The 13,545-nt window shown below is 44.1% G+C and overlaps 1 protein-coding gene across 1 annotated transcript; it reads left to right on the top strand.

Annotated features, from left to right (window-relative positions):
* Positions 1-1,290: 1,290 nt before the first annotated feature.
* Positions 1,291-11,675, top strand: LOC144095448 (uncharacterized). The gene is made up of 6 exons (XM_077629185.1): positions 1,291-1,472; positions 8,814-8,879; positions 8,977-9,006; positions 9,120-9,137; positions 10,894-10,925; positions 11,468-11,675. Exons 1-6 carry the CDS (start codon positions 1,291-1,293, stop codon positions 11,656-11,658), a joined length of 519 nt encoding a protein of 172 aa, XP_077485311.1. The 3' UTR covers positions 11,659-11,675.
* Positions 11,676-13,545: the final 1,870 nt, after the last annotated feature.

Below are 13,545 nucleotides of genomic sequence, written 5' to 3'. Positions count from 1 at the left end.
CCCAAACGTTTAAACTGCAGCACGCCAGTTGTATTCATACACTGCTCGGCATGCAGTGCCTGTTGATATCGCGCGCTTAGTTTCAAGTTTCCTTTAACTTTCACAAACGCGCACTAGCAACCATGAGAGCGTAAGACAAGCATTCAATTTTCAAGCATTCAATTGTGATTAGTGTCATGACTCAGCACTGTAATCTGGAGATGGTTCACTCCTACCCCTGTACGAGTGGTCCATCGCATGTTGGCGCTTCAAGGGTGATAGGTACAAATACCGCCGATTGTCTTCTTCGTAATCAAAGGTGCGGTCATACCGATGCATGGATGCATAACAATTAGCCGTGATGAAAATTTTTACTGTATATTGTCTTGAGTCCTCATCCTCGAGGTCTGAGTAAAAGGCGTTTGATGCGTTTGAGTTTTTCTTAAGCCATGCTGACATTTGTAACACGCAAGTCATTTATTTATTTTTAACACGGTTGTGCTTGACGTGAAAGTTATGTAAGAGAGAAAGCACAAATGATCCGAACAAAAACTAATGCGCAGTAAAGCATCAAATATGAGACATTAAAATGACCACGCAACATTCAAATACTGCTACACTAAAATCAATGACAGCGAAAGGAAAAAATACGTCCAATAATTACAATGCAGCACAACGGGAGCTTAAACTAAAAATCTTTTAATTTTTTTTTTACATACAGGCAGTGTGTTTAAGTTTTAATATAACATATGAAAATATCGAATTCGAACGTCAGTAACGCAGAACTGATACTGGTGCTTGCTTTTTCTCTTTTCATTTCAGAAAACATGCAAGGTAAGAGTTACTGAACGTACTTATGTTATACGCAATAAATAATTATCTGTAGTAACGTCACCACTTTTGCGCACTATATGGGAATTCCGAACTTCGCCATATCTATCGGTATTTACTTCTTATTTATTCTTATTCGCGTCCTTCATTTAGCTCCTATGCTTTCGGTCACTGCAACAATTATCAAGAATGTGATAAATTTGGCGCACCCCTATCGAAGAACAGAACGGAAAATTTTCTGGTGTCATAATCGATTTTCCTGTAGAATTTTGGAACCTGACAACAGAAATTCTTGTCGTAACAAAAGGATTTTATGTGATATTCAGCAGTCTCCTGTCGTAACGTCAGAGCCAGTTCTGCCGTCACAACAGACAACTTCGCAATACTATAGAAAAATCTGTCGTGACGACAGAACGACAGGAATTTTGTATTTTGAGAAAGGCTGTGCAGTATTTTTCGACTGGCTGTTTGTAAAGCGCGATGGAGGCTTTTTTTTTACAAAATCGATTGCGGCTGGGCCAGGTGCCAGACGGAGGGAGATTGTTGCTAACTGAGTGCTTACATTTGACTGACACCACGTGCGCGTGCAGCCGAGCTGACCAGGCGCGTGACGAGAGGGGGCGTCTCCACCAGAACGACCACCAAGGGTGGCAAGAAGACCAGTAAGTGCGGACCACCTGGGAAGCGAAACGATTTGTTAACGCAGTTTTCAACATGCAGGACAGGATGTTTTCGGCTGGCAGTTGGGACACACACTCATAATTGCGTTGCTTTGAGGGCAAAGTAGCCCTAAGATGGTTTTGCTTCTCAGCCCGTCTCGAAGCTTTTTTGACAGTGTTTTTGGCTCAGAAGAACTTTAAAATCTGACCTAAAAGGCAGCTTACACGTAGGGTAGAGAGTGAATAATTTGCGTGTTGTTAATTCTGGGTGTAAAAAAAAAGTGAAAAATTTTATTTTCTGACATGGTGCTTGAGCTGCTTTCTTATGCGTTCAAAAGCGAAGCACTATTCCATTCGGGCACAGAACCGATAGGAACGCACGCTTTTAATTGTGTTATAATGCGCTCTCATGTCATTTGGTCCACTTGACGTACTTAAATGGAAGTTACTCTGCTTAACTTGCCCTATTTAACCGGAAGGCTCTGCTGAACCGGAAGTTGGGCAGCATACCTTTTAGAAAGCGGAATCATGCTCAAAATTAACAGCGCGAAAAACGAAGACGAAAGGGAGAAAAACACAGGACAAGTGACACAATGCGCGGAAAAGGGGGGACCGAGTAGGGTGCAGGGGAGGATGTCTTGACAACTATCGTAGGGGCGGTCCTATTTGCACATTGCAGTTATTGGACTGCAGTCATGGATAAAAGCGGTTAACTTTGTTTCTAATAACAAACTTCTCACTCGAAAGAAAAGGGCCCTTCCCATTTCGCTATTTCTCGCCCCCCTTAAATCTAGAATTGTTAGAGGCGCAGGTGTATTTGTCAGTCATCGCTGCTGTGGTGCATCTATGACACTTCCAGCAAGTACAACCTTTGCCAAAAATAACAGCCCAACAGGTTTGCTTCTGGGTAATGCAAATTTGAATTGTCAGTGTTTCAAATATTTCCTCGTAGTTTAGGACTGCCATGGGTGCTAGGGAGCATCAGTACCCTGTTTTGAAGCAAGTTCTTGGGCTGTGCACTTTTTTAATGAAGGCTTCTTATTGTTCATGTCGGGTAAGAGGCAGCATAACAATGCATCACGTAAGGACAATGGCATTAATTGCCTTGTCCTGTCACCGTCTTCGTGGTACTAGCCATGCTTCCCGAAAAAAAATCAGGCCGCATAGTTTGTTTCTCAGTCGTATAGTGGGTTATGTTGCCCCTCAAGCACTAAACCACTGTGATATGAGAAGAGAGGCCATTACCCTTAAAGAACATTTGATCTTTACGGAAGCCGTGAGGAGCAATCCGCGCAGCCAAGCTACTTTTGGCAAAGATGGTACGTGTCGTCCTTTCGCGTTCTAGCAAACTTGAGTTCAACTGGCCTCATAGGACGCCTCTTAGGCTACATTGCTCGTGATGAGCTATACTTTTTACTGGATTTTGTTAGCTTCTCTGCGCAGCTGAAAAGACCGGTAGCGACGACCGCGTTGTGACACGTCAGTTGACCTTTTTGTCCGCCACTTGTCCTCACTGGCTCAACAGTGACGATGTTGGATCAAACTTCTTCAGGGTCATTAATATTGCGGCAGATCAAAATTTCCACTTCACGCTACCGTTTAATGTTGTAGGCCCATGGTTTCCATGTTATCGGGAGAGGCGTGGCCCTTGTTGTTCCTATAACGATTAATTGGATCGCCGACCTCGTGCTTCCTAATTAAGGCAGGAGGCGAAACAAAGTAGAATGGTCAGTCTACGCAAATCGATCACAGTTAACACCGTTCCATCTCCCACCTCTGGCGGTAAAACTTTGCCGGACACATTGTCGACGCTATAGGTCGTGGTAGAGACCTGTGGAAGCCAGCTAGTTCGCCAGCTACTGACAACGTTCACATGGGCCTAGAGCCGAGAGTTCTCGCAAAAGTTGTGAAGCTCCCCGAAATGAAGGCAAAGGGCGGCCGTTTAAATGTGCCGAATCTACATAGCTGGCGCCTCCATCTTCGTGGTGGCCGCAGGGAATTACCGCGTTTACAACCGAAGATTCGAAGCTAGATTTGTCAAAAAGCTGTGGTGAAGTCTAGCGCTCGCCGTCTAGTGAACCTTAGTTTCCTGCTCTGACTTCTGACTAAACTTCAGGACTGTTAGAGGACATACGGGACATCGCCTTTTAGCTTTCTTTCCTCCATGTACTGGTTCTTCTGCAGAGTGTACAGCCTTGCACATTCAACAAGGACGTCGCACGTGGCGATGCTGCACTCATAGTTCATAGCACATTTCCGCTTCGACACAGGAGGGGCTGTGTTCGATGTTCTATGTCTCGGAGTACCCATAGGCTTCCTAGCGTGGACAAGATTTGCGATGACACGGCGTTTGGTTTCTATGGATGAAGCGTTTCTAAACATGGCTCTTCGAGCCCATCTCGGGAACCGCACTTTAGCCAAGCTGCCCTTGCTCCACTAAAAGAAATCGTCATCATAATCACTCATAACGCAATGAAATACGCTTTAGAAATTGGCGCTTCGATCTTTGCCTTGTGCAACACGACAAGAGGTGACACAAATACCTTGTGTCATGGCGCTCTTTGGCCATAGATGCCCTTGCGTCATAAAAATCCATGATCATCATCATCACGACTAGCGGTGGTGGTACGGCTTACACGTATTTCTGTTTCAGCCCAATGAAAACAGAAAAAGCCAGCTTACTTAAGACACTTAGCGGCTCATAGGACTTACACTGCACAATTTCTACTTGGCATTTTTCAGCGTCCATGACAAGCTTTACACGTCACTATTCTCGACAGGCTTTGATCAAGAGTCTCAGTTCTTTGGCAACGCCTTGCAAAAGCGCGGAGAACATATTCTCGAGCAGTAAACCAGCACTTATTCCGCCGACTTATAGAGTGCACTATTGAAATGGCTGTTCGGCGACCTTTTTCTAGTGTCAGTGGCGTAACCAGCGGTGCCGGCATTGCAGAATAGCGTAACTGAACACTTTCGGTGTTCTGCAGTCGCAATTTGTAACTTCTAATTTCGTTTTCCTTTCACCTTGTCCTCTGCCATTGATAGCTGCTTTCGGCGACCTAACCGTGTGAGATCATCTCCTTCTGGCCGGACAGAAACGTACCCTTGATTCCACTTATCGGCATGAATGCGCCCCACGCCAATGCCGCAGTCTCGGGACTGTCGCCGACGCTGAAAAATGACGGAGAACTACGACGCGTTGGACGACCTTTCTCGTAGACACTTTCGTCTCTGGAAAAGAAATGCATGGTGGTTATACGGCTTATTGGCGACACGACATGATATGTGGCAGCGCCACCTCCGAACCGTCCGCAAATGTGATTAGAAATTGGCTTCCCTCCTTTTGCTTTCGTAAAGATTGACGCCACAATGAGCGAGGCGAAAATGAGACGAAACGTTCACAAAATGAGGCCCTTGGCTGGTGATCGAGTTGTATTATTGTATTCTCGCAAGGAGTCCATGGATTCTCTCGAGAATGTTCAGTGTGTGCTCTATGTTATCCAGGCTAGAGCTCCTTAATCTTCTCGGTTGTTGAAACTCCACTTTTAAATTCGAATACTCCCCACAGCTGAGGTTAAAAAATTATGGCACGCCTCCTATGTGATTCACAGTCAGGTAAAGATAGGGACCTGGAGAATTCTGTTTCTCCGCTCTCTTCGGGCTTTGAACAGCGCTGAGTGGGCCGTCTGATGCCTGTACGAGGCATGACAGCCTAGTAAGCTTCTACTTTCTGTCTATTCAGAGCGCCAGATATTCGTCATACGTATGAGGCCCTAACCCGAGAAGCACATCTGACCGGCTCAATATTGAAAATCTATTGGCAAAGGCCGGCTCTACTAAGGGCCGGAGTCATCATTATCATCATCATCAGCCTGACCACACCAACTGCAGGGCAAATGCCTCTCCCATGTCTCTCGAATTAAACCGGTCCTTTGCCAGCTGCGCCCACCCTATGCCTGCAAACTTCCCAATCTCATCCGCCCACTTATAACCTTCTGCCGGCCCCTGCTACGCTTGCCTTCTCTTGGAATTCACTACGTTACCTTTAAAGACGAGCGGTTACCTTGCCTTCGCGTTACATGCCCTGCCCAAGACCATTTCTTCCTGTAGATTTCGACTAGCATGTCATTAACCGTGTTTTGTTCCCTAACCCACTCTGCCCTCTTCCGGTCTTTTAACGTTACACCCATAATTTTTCTTTGCTTTTACTCGCTGCGTTGTCCTTAACTTAAGCTGAACCCTTTTCGTTAGGTTCCACGTTTCTGCCCCGAGTCATTTCCAATGCTGGGCCGACTAGCTGTGCTGCTTGGGAAAGGGAGTTTCCCAACTGGTATAACCAAATATATCTGATGGAGGTGGGCCTGGTTCATGCTTGCCTGGGAGTGAGTGTTCCAAGGAAACAGTTAACGAGTCACATAGCGCACATCTTGGACGTAAAGGAGAAAGAGAACCTTTTTTTTATATAACGCTGCTAACTCAAAGCTGTGCGACCAGTTCTACAGAAAAACTAGCAACCATGTTAACGTGTTAATCTCAGCGAAACACGATGCTGTTGCTAGGTGACCTTGGCCGACGGTCCCACACGTTTACAAGCTAGGCAAAATATCTAGAGCTACTGGTTACTGATGTTGGCCTTTTCTGACTTTACTAAGTGAACTGTTGTTGTTGAAACTTGGTACAATACTCACAGCATCAGCATTTAGTTTCTATGAAGTAGTACTCGTTACATCCGAAACGAAACAGTCATCCTAAAGGAACACTCATCCCGTTTGTTCAATTCGATGAGCACCCAGCGTTTACATGTGTCAGGTAACACCTTTAACAAATATTTTTTTTTGCCAGCCACGAAAGGAGAGTGGAATCAACTTCCCGAACATATTGCCATCGAACGCGACCCTAATAGGTTCAAAAAACGTCTAACACGTCATCTCACACTATAAAATGTTGCTACCTCTTCATTTTTTTGACAGCGCCTTCTTCATTTGAACTATAACTTTCTGAGGGCTTTGATTGAATATATATTCCGTTTGGCAATCTATTTTGGTAGAATTTTTATGTCCTAACCACCCCTCCCCTTATTTAACTCTCTACCCGGGGTCTGTAAGGATATAATAAATGATGATGATGGCTAGGTACCAACAATGCACGTAAGTTAACTGCCAGAAAAGTCGTCTAACATAAATCTCCAATTAATCTTCTCCTGCGTCAGCTGCCGTACCTTGCATATTTGCCTGCTTGTATTGTGCTCACGTACTCTGAAGAACAAAAGCTTGGGCGGGTCGGTCGGAACTAAAGTTCCAACAGTGAAAATGGCTACGGACAAAGAAAAAATCTGGGCAAAAAAGTTGATAGCGTTATGCTGTTTGGATCTTTTATACTGCTCGCAGCGTTTTGCGCTATTGCAACCATTTTAATTGCTGCCCATTTAAGTACTGCAAATAAGGCATCATATGCAAGGCATCATATGCATCATAGGCATCATGCAAATAAGGCGTCATATACGATGCACAGTTAGAATACGGTGGATCTCAAGTGCGTCACCCGCACCGTAAAGCCCTCCTGACTTCGAAAACTTGCTGCATTACTGTCGTTTGAAGTGTTCCTTCTCAAGTAAAGAAGCAAAGTTGCACATCGTAAGCTGCAGGATGATACTGCCCGTTATGCGAAGACCAGGCTTGTTCACTCATTCGTAGCGTCTTAAGGGGCACGGGATGATGGCGTTCAAAGAGCGCAAAAATATTGCACAGAAAAAGAAGTGGTGCTGATTTTCGAGTTACAATAATGTGGATATAGCGCGACCCTGCGGCTGCTATCACCTATTCCTCTCGAAGAAAGGCGGAAAGCCGGGCAGTTTCTGGAGCAATGCTTTGAAGAATAATTATACTGCAGAGCATAAAATTTTATGCTTTCTTACTAAACAACTTTCAGATCGAATGTTTTTTCCCATCACCCTAGATAAATTCTGCTAAAAAAATGAAAAGTATCAGATCACCTACTGATAACGCACATCACCAGGGAAGCCGCCGCGGTGGCTCAGTGGTTATGGGACTCGGCTGCTTGCCCGAAAGACGCGGGCTCGATCCCGGCCACGGCGGTCGAATTTCGGTGGAGGCGAATTTTTAGAGGCCCGTGTACTGTGCATTGTCAGTGCAAGTTAAAGAACCCCAGGTGGTCGAAATTTTCGGAGCCCTTCACTACGACTTCTCCCATAGCCTGAGTCGCTTTGGGACGTTAAACCCCCATGAACCAAACCAAACATCACCAGGGGAATGGTAAATGATCAGCGTGTAGGTAATTGTCGGTTAAGGGGAAAAAAAGACGAGTAAAAAATGTGGTTCGGAGTGAGTGGCTTAATTGTTTAATTCTGGTTCAAAAGCATCTCAGAATAAAACCTGTAACGAAACACACTCCCAGCGGTAAATGATTAATAACTTACGGGCTGTTAATCCGTCTTCAAAAAGAAAAGAAAAAGTACTGGGAAAACGCGGACCGGAACCCGTGCATTAGGCATCCAAAAACGCAGTTCTAATCCACAGGGGCATTGGAGCAACGATAATGGCGGTTTTTAATTGTGCTCTTCATTCTGCTCTTCATTCTCTTTTCGCGCGTGAGTACAACAAAACATCGCGCGCCTGTGAATTCCTGATGCACATCTGGACCACGAAGACGAAATAGATGGCATAATAAGAATGAGATGTAGGGCATTTGGCAAGTACTACCAGGCCGCGAATAGCAGGTTAGCTTTACTTCATAAGAGACAAAATCAAGCTACTGTATCTAGTTAGTACTCAGCTACAGGACTAAAACTTGAAGGCTGAATAAAAGGCTTGAAATACAATTGACAATGGTGCAGCAAACGGTGGAAAGGGATATGGTAGGGCTAACGTTAACAGGCAGGAACACAACAAACAGCGCCAGTAAAAGAGCACAAATTAATAATATCAAAGCATAAAAATTAAATGGATTACAAGAAAGATAGGCGAGCTGTTTTTTTTTTTACTTCTAAAACGTAACGCATAAAACGAGAACGACAAAAAACAAAAGAAATAGGCGTGGTAAGGGCATGTAACGAGAAGGCAGCATAACCGATGGTCCCTTGAGGGGAACAGAGTGTTTTCCAAGTTAGGGCCGGTGTATCAGGGGGTGTCACAGGATTCGGTGGGAAGGTGAAATTAGGGAGTTTGCGGCGATAAGTTGGCGCAGCTGGCACAGTACAGGGTTAATTGCAAGGAATTCACTGAGGCCTTTTCCCTGCAATGCAGGTAGTTGAGGCTACGGCTATTATGTGTCACGTAAGGGGTGCGGCATGTTTTTATTGCCTCATTCTTTTTTGTGCGTCGGCAGAGACAAAGAAGGAAGGGGAACTGACCATGATGAGAACCGGAAATTTGACGCAAGGAAAAAAAGGAGGTAAGTTGTTTTCTTTAAACATGCCTTAATGCACCTGAACCCCCCAACCTTTTCTCTTTCGAGATGTTTCTCTAAAGACTTCCGTGATTTTTTTCAGCTGGCGCCAAGAAAGGGGCGGCTGGAAAAGGTAGGATCGGACGCGAGCTGGTATCATTTCTTGCTCCACAACGCCAATGTTATCTGCCCAGTGACGGTTGCTATTAGTTTCCACAATCTGATTATTCATGTTCTCTGCTTCAGGTGCGGGATCAAGCAAAGGTAAGAAAACTTCGTCCTTGGCCACACCTAAAATTATCACGATGCTAACAAGGGTAATTACACTGCGCGTCTTACCGAGCGTTTCCATACCCAACAATTCTGGACAAAGTCATTCTTCAATGAAAACAGTTTATGAACGCAATTTTTTTCATATAAAGTAACATTTTACTATAAAATTCAATATATCCGCAGATCTCCTGTCAGCGGGCTCGCATTTTTTTTTTTGCTATCAACATTTTTGCTATCGTCAAAAGCGTTCCCCATTGGGTTTCTATGGCTGTCTTTGGCTTTCTATGGAAGTCTTAGCTGCTCGACGCGAGCGATGGACAAAAAACATTTTGCTGCGCATCGAAAAATGGACCCTAATGAAATGGCAGCGCACAAGCAAACACAGACAGAAAGAACGGGACAAGCGCTTGTCCCGTTCTTTGTCTTTGTTTGCTTATGCGCTGCCATTTCATTATGATGCAAAACCAACTTGCCCAGTCTGCCGCTTTACTGAAAAATGGACCATTGCCTTCAATATATTTTTAACAGGACATTACAATATTCCATTGTTCAAAAATATTTTGTGCTACACATCTATTAAAAAAATGCAAAAATTTTTCCGGAGATCCTTCTGTCGCATGCCACATGCATAACCAAAAGCCACGTATATAGCTTTTTCCGCATGGCAGAATAACGTCTTCGACCTCGATCTGAGATTGTAGAAGACCAGTTAACACCAAGGCTGGCACTACCACTTGCATTCTCATGTTTCATGCTGCTAGTGCACTTAGGCGAAGGTTACAGTAGCACCCTTTTGTTTTATTCAAATGCATGGATTCAATGCACTGCAGCATTGCGTACTGGCGCTTAGAGATATATGGTCCAACAAAGGTTGTGTGGGAGCTGTTTGGTGCAGCATTACGTTGGTGTAGCTTTACGTTACTTTGGTGCACCAGTACGCACACAAATCGAAACTCAAAATGCGCTTCGTTGTTTGTGCTTGCCATCTCCTTTATGTTGTTTGGTGAACTTCCTAGCAGCGCAAAAACTTTTTTTTTTTCAGCGGATTGCTTAGAGGCTGGCTCTGAAGCCTAATTAAAGATTTATGGCGCTTACTCCTCAGAGTGGAATGTACGTAGTTGTCGTTAGAAGAAAACTGCGAGCCGTTTACGAATATTTATTTCGGTTATAAGGGGAGCGAAAGCGCCAAGCTATTGCATTATTTTGAGGCATACTCAACAGTTCTGGACGAAAGCATTTTTGCGCGGGAAACCGTTTATAAACGCAATTTTTTCATGTGATGCAAGATTTCACTAACAACCAATATATCCGCAGATCACCCAACGGCAGTCTAGAATTTTTTTTCTATTAACATTTTTGTTATTGCCAAAAGAGTGTTTTATTGGCTACTTATGCGAATCTTAACTGTTCGATGCGATCAATGGAAACACTTTAAACGAAAGATTTTGCTACATATCAGAAGAGTGGACCATTACCTTCAATATTTCCATAAGAGTATCTTACAATTTCTCAATTTTCAAAAACTTTGGCCGAGAATGTTGGACATGACTCTTACAGGCGTCTTCAACTTTTCTTTCTTGATATTGTTGGGACAATATTTGAAGATTTGATGGCGTACTGCGGCAGTGTTCGTCAAACTGTACTAATTCCAACAGGTTTCTTAGCCAATTATTCAATTTGCCAACTTTGCTTTCTTTACGGATATGTGATTCTTACTGATGGCAACAAATCGTACTTCGCATTACAGGAAAAAAAAAATAGCACCATGCTGGCTTCCAGGTAAGCTGCCTTTGTAATGTCTATAAGTTTTACGAATAGGTAAAAGTCTTTCAAATAATGAATGAACTTCAAGGTTATAAAGGACTGATAGCACCAAAATCTTAGTATTCTACATGTAACGCACTTCATAAAAAAGTCATTGAGAGCGTAATGTGTGGATATATGTCAAACTCAGGCAGGTTAAAGTAAGCTGCTGTGAATGGCGTCGATGGAAATTACACGCTAAAAAGTATCAAAATAATGTATATGTAACCACACTAACTTCATTGTCAATTCAAGTCTCCGTCTAAAGCCTTAAACATTGATTTCTTTCTTGCGAGTTTTGCTGTACATGACAAACGTAGTGTTGTTCAGTCAGCTTCCTTCGCAATAATTTAATGCTCAAGATAGCCTTTAACAAAGCTTAGGCATGGTGGGCGCTTTATAACTTTTCCGGCAGACTAGGTTGACAACTTATTTCCCGTCATTAAAACATGCTGTAGCATACGTTTAAATTTGTTCAGACTAAACTTTTAACGATGTTTTTTTCTCTTTCTGTTCAGCCGCCCCTTCAAAATGGACGCCTTTTTCCGAAGGTTCATGCAGCACTTCAAGTCATTTTCCGCCACAGTCTACGCCGGACGTGGCTTCAAAACCGCGCAGCCGAGAGACCATCGTCGCCCAAAAGTCGTCCACGAGCCACTTGTGCTTAAAACACGCCTATGAAAAGCCAGCCAACGTCGCCCTACAATAAATCTCGCTCTAGGCCCATCTTTGTCACTATTACTGAACGAATACTTCGACTCCACTACAGCTCTCTAGCTACATCCTTTTAACTTAGCAACAATGAAGGGGGCAAACCTTGAACTTCTATCCCGGACGAGATTCATGCTAGGCAGGCCGTGCGGCAGTTACAGTGCAGGCAGCGTCAGCGCTAAGCCGCCGTCCCTCTGCGTGATATTTGTAACCAATTACTGCCCTCACCGAATTTTTTAATCTAGCCGTAGCCGAGCTTCTGCGATAATTTTCCTGTGCATGCTTAGTTAAATGAAGAGCAAGGAAACTTCACTGCAACAATCCATAAGAGCGTGCTCTATAGTATCAGGTTGTTTCTTACGCCGAAAACAGTGTACGCCACAGGAAAACAAAGCGGTGTGCCTAACAATAATGCTTTACTGAGTATGTTACCGTTACGCATTCCTAACAATAACGTTGCAATCAATCTTGGAACGGTCATCCCTGTAACGGGGTCAGCCGCGGGCTCCTTTGCAGCAACACTAAATTATTAATGCTAATCGTTATATGTGGAACAGGGAAACGCGCGAGAGGGCGGGAAAGGTTGTGCCCGCGTGCGCTATCCTCTATGCTATAGGGCGTGACGTCACGTAAATTTGATTAATTCGCCCACGACTGTTGGCGGGACACGTGCGAACCCGAGCCGGCCGATTCCAAGCCGTCCGTCACTTTATTTACCCCCTCATAGTGGCGGGGTAGGCGCCTGGTAGCAAAGGCAACGCAGGACTGAAAAAGGTAGTACTGAAACGTAGCAACGCGTATTGCGCTTCCCTTTCTATCTACGTTTGAAAAAGAAACTGATGCTTCGGCACGTCACCCACTATGGGGCATTGTAAGACTCAAACCGCGTTGTTGACGATCAACCACGTTTCAACATTGATGTATACGACGAACGACCCTGGCTGCTTGGCATTTCTTATTGATGTCATATCTCCTAAGAGGCGACTGTGATTTGAATTAATCAACGGTACTTAATAACTTTTACTGTACATTGGGGAAAGACGTCTACAAAAAACAAATAAAAGTGTTAATCCTACGCATTGACACCTGTGCCATCTTTAGAACATTAATTTTAATTTTTAGTGCCGATGGCTAAACACAGCAGGTTGCCTTAAATCGCTGCGCCTGTTAATTGTTTCATCGCCGGGAGGCCGAAATTGTGGCGCTAGTTTTTGTTCGTCAGAGAGAGAGAGAAAGGAATTTCAATGACAGGAAGAGAGGAGAGGTCAACTTACTTGAACCTAGGCATGTCAGGTTTTTTGGAAGACACGATTTAATGGCCTATGTTTCATGTCTGCCCAGAACGATAAGTCATGCCCGAGAGATTTGTCACGGAAAGTGGCAGCGCGAAAGAAATGTGGAGGACAGGACAACCGCTGAACTACCAACTATACCAAACACAATAACAACAACTACAGCGCTTGTTTTGTCGTCCATGTTTCTTCATCTTCATCATCGTTTTTTTTTGTCTTGCTACTTCCCGTGATGAATCACGCACAATGCCATTGCAAAGTTTCGAGGAGAGTAACTGAATGGTTCAGCTTTCATATCGGCTATACGCTAGCGATTTAAAGATCACGGTAGGTATCTTTCTTAAATGACGCAGATCGGTGCTATTACGCCGGGTTATTTGACAGTATTCTCTGCTTAAGGCACGCCTGCCGTAGTTCAGGCTACACTGCAAGAGTTTTCTTGTTGCGTCAACGCCTTTTACAGTATCTTAAAGAACAATGCGAGCCCGACGCATATGCAACACGTCCTAGCTAGTGGATCATAAAAGCCCGCTGAGTATGCTCAAAAGCAGCATTTACAACATTCAAGGGGATACATACGGGGTATTTCACTT

This window comes from Amblyomma americanum, chromosome 6, assembly GCF_052857255.1.
Source record: "Amblyomma americanum isolate KBUSLIRL-KWMA chromosome 6, ASM5285725v1, whole genome shotgun sequence".
NCBI classification, from domain to species: Eukaryota; Metazoa; Arthropoda; class Arachnida; order Ixodida; family Ixodidae; genus Amblyomma; species Amblyomma americanum.
The sequence above is the reverse complement of the archived record's forward strand: the minus strand, read 5'-3'. Positions and strand labels throughout refer to the sequence as shown.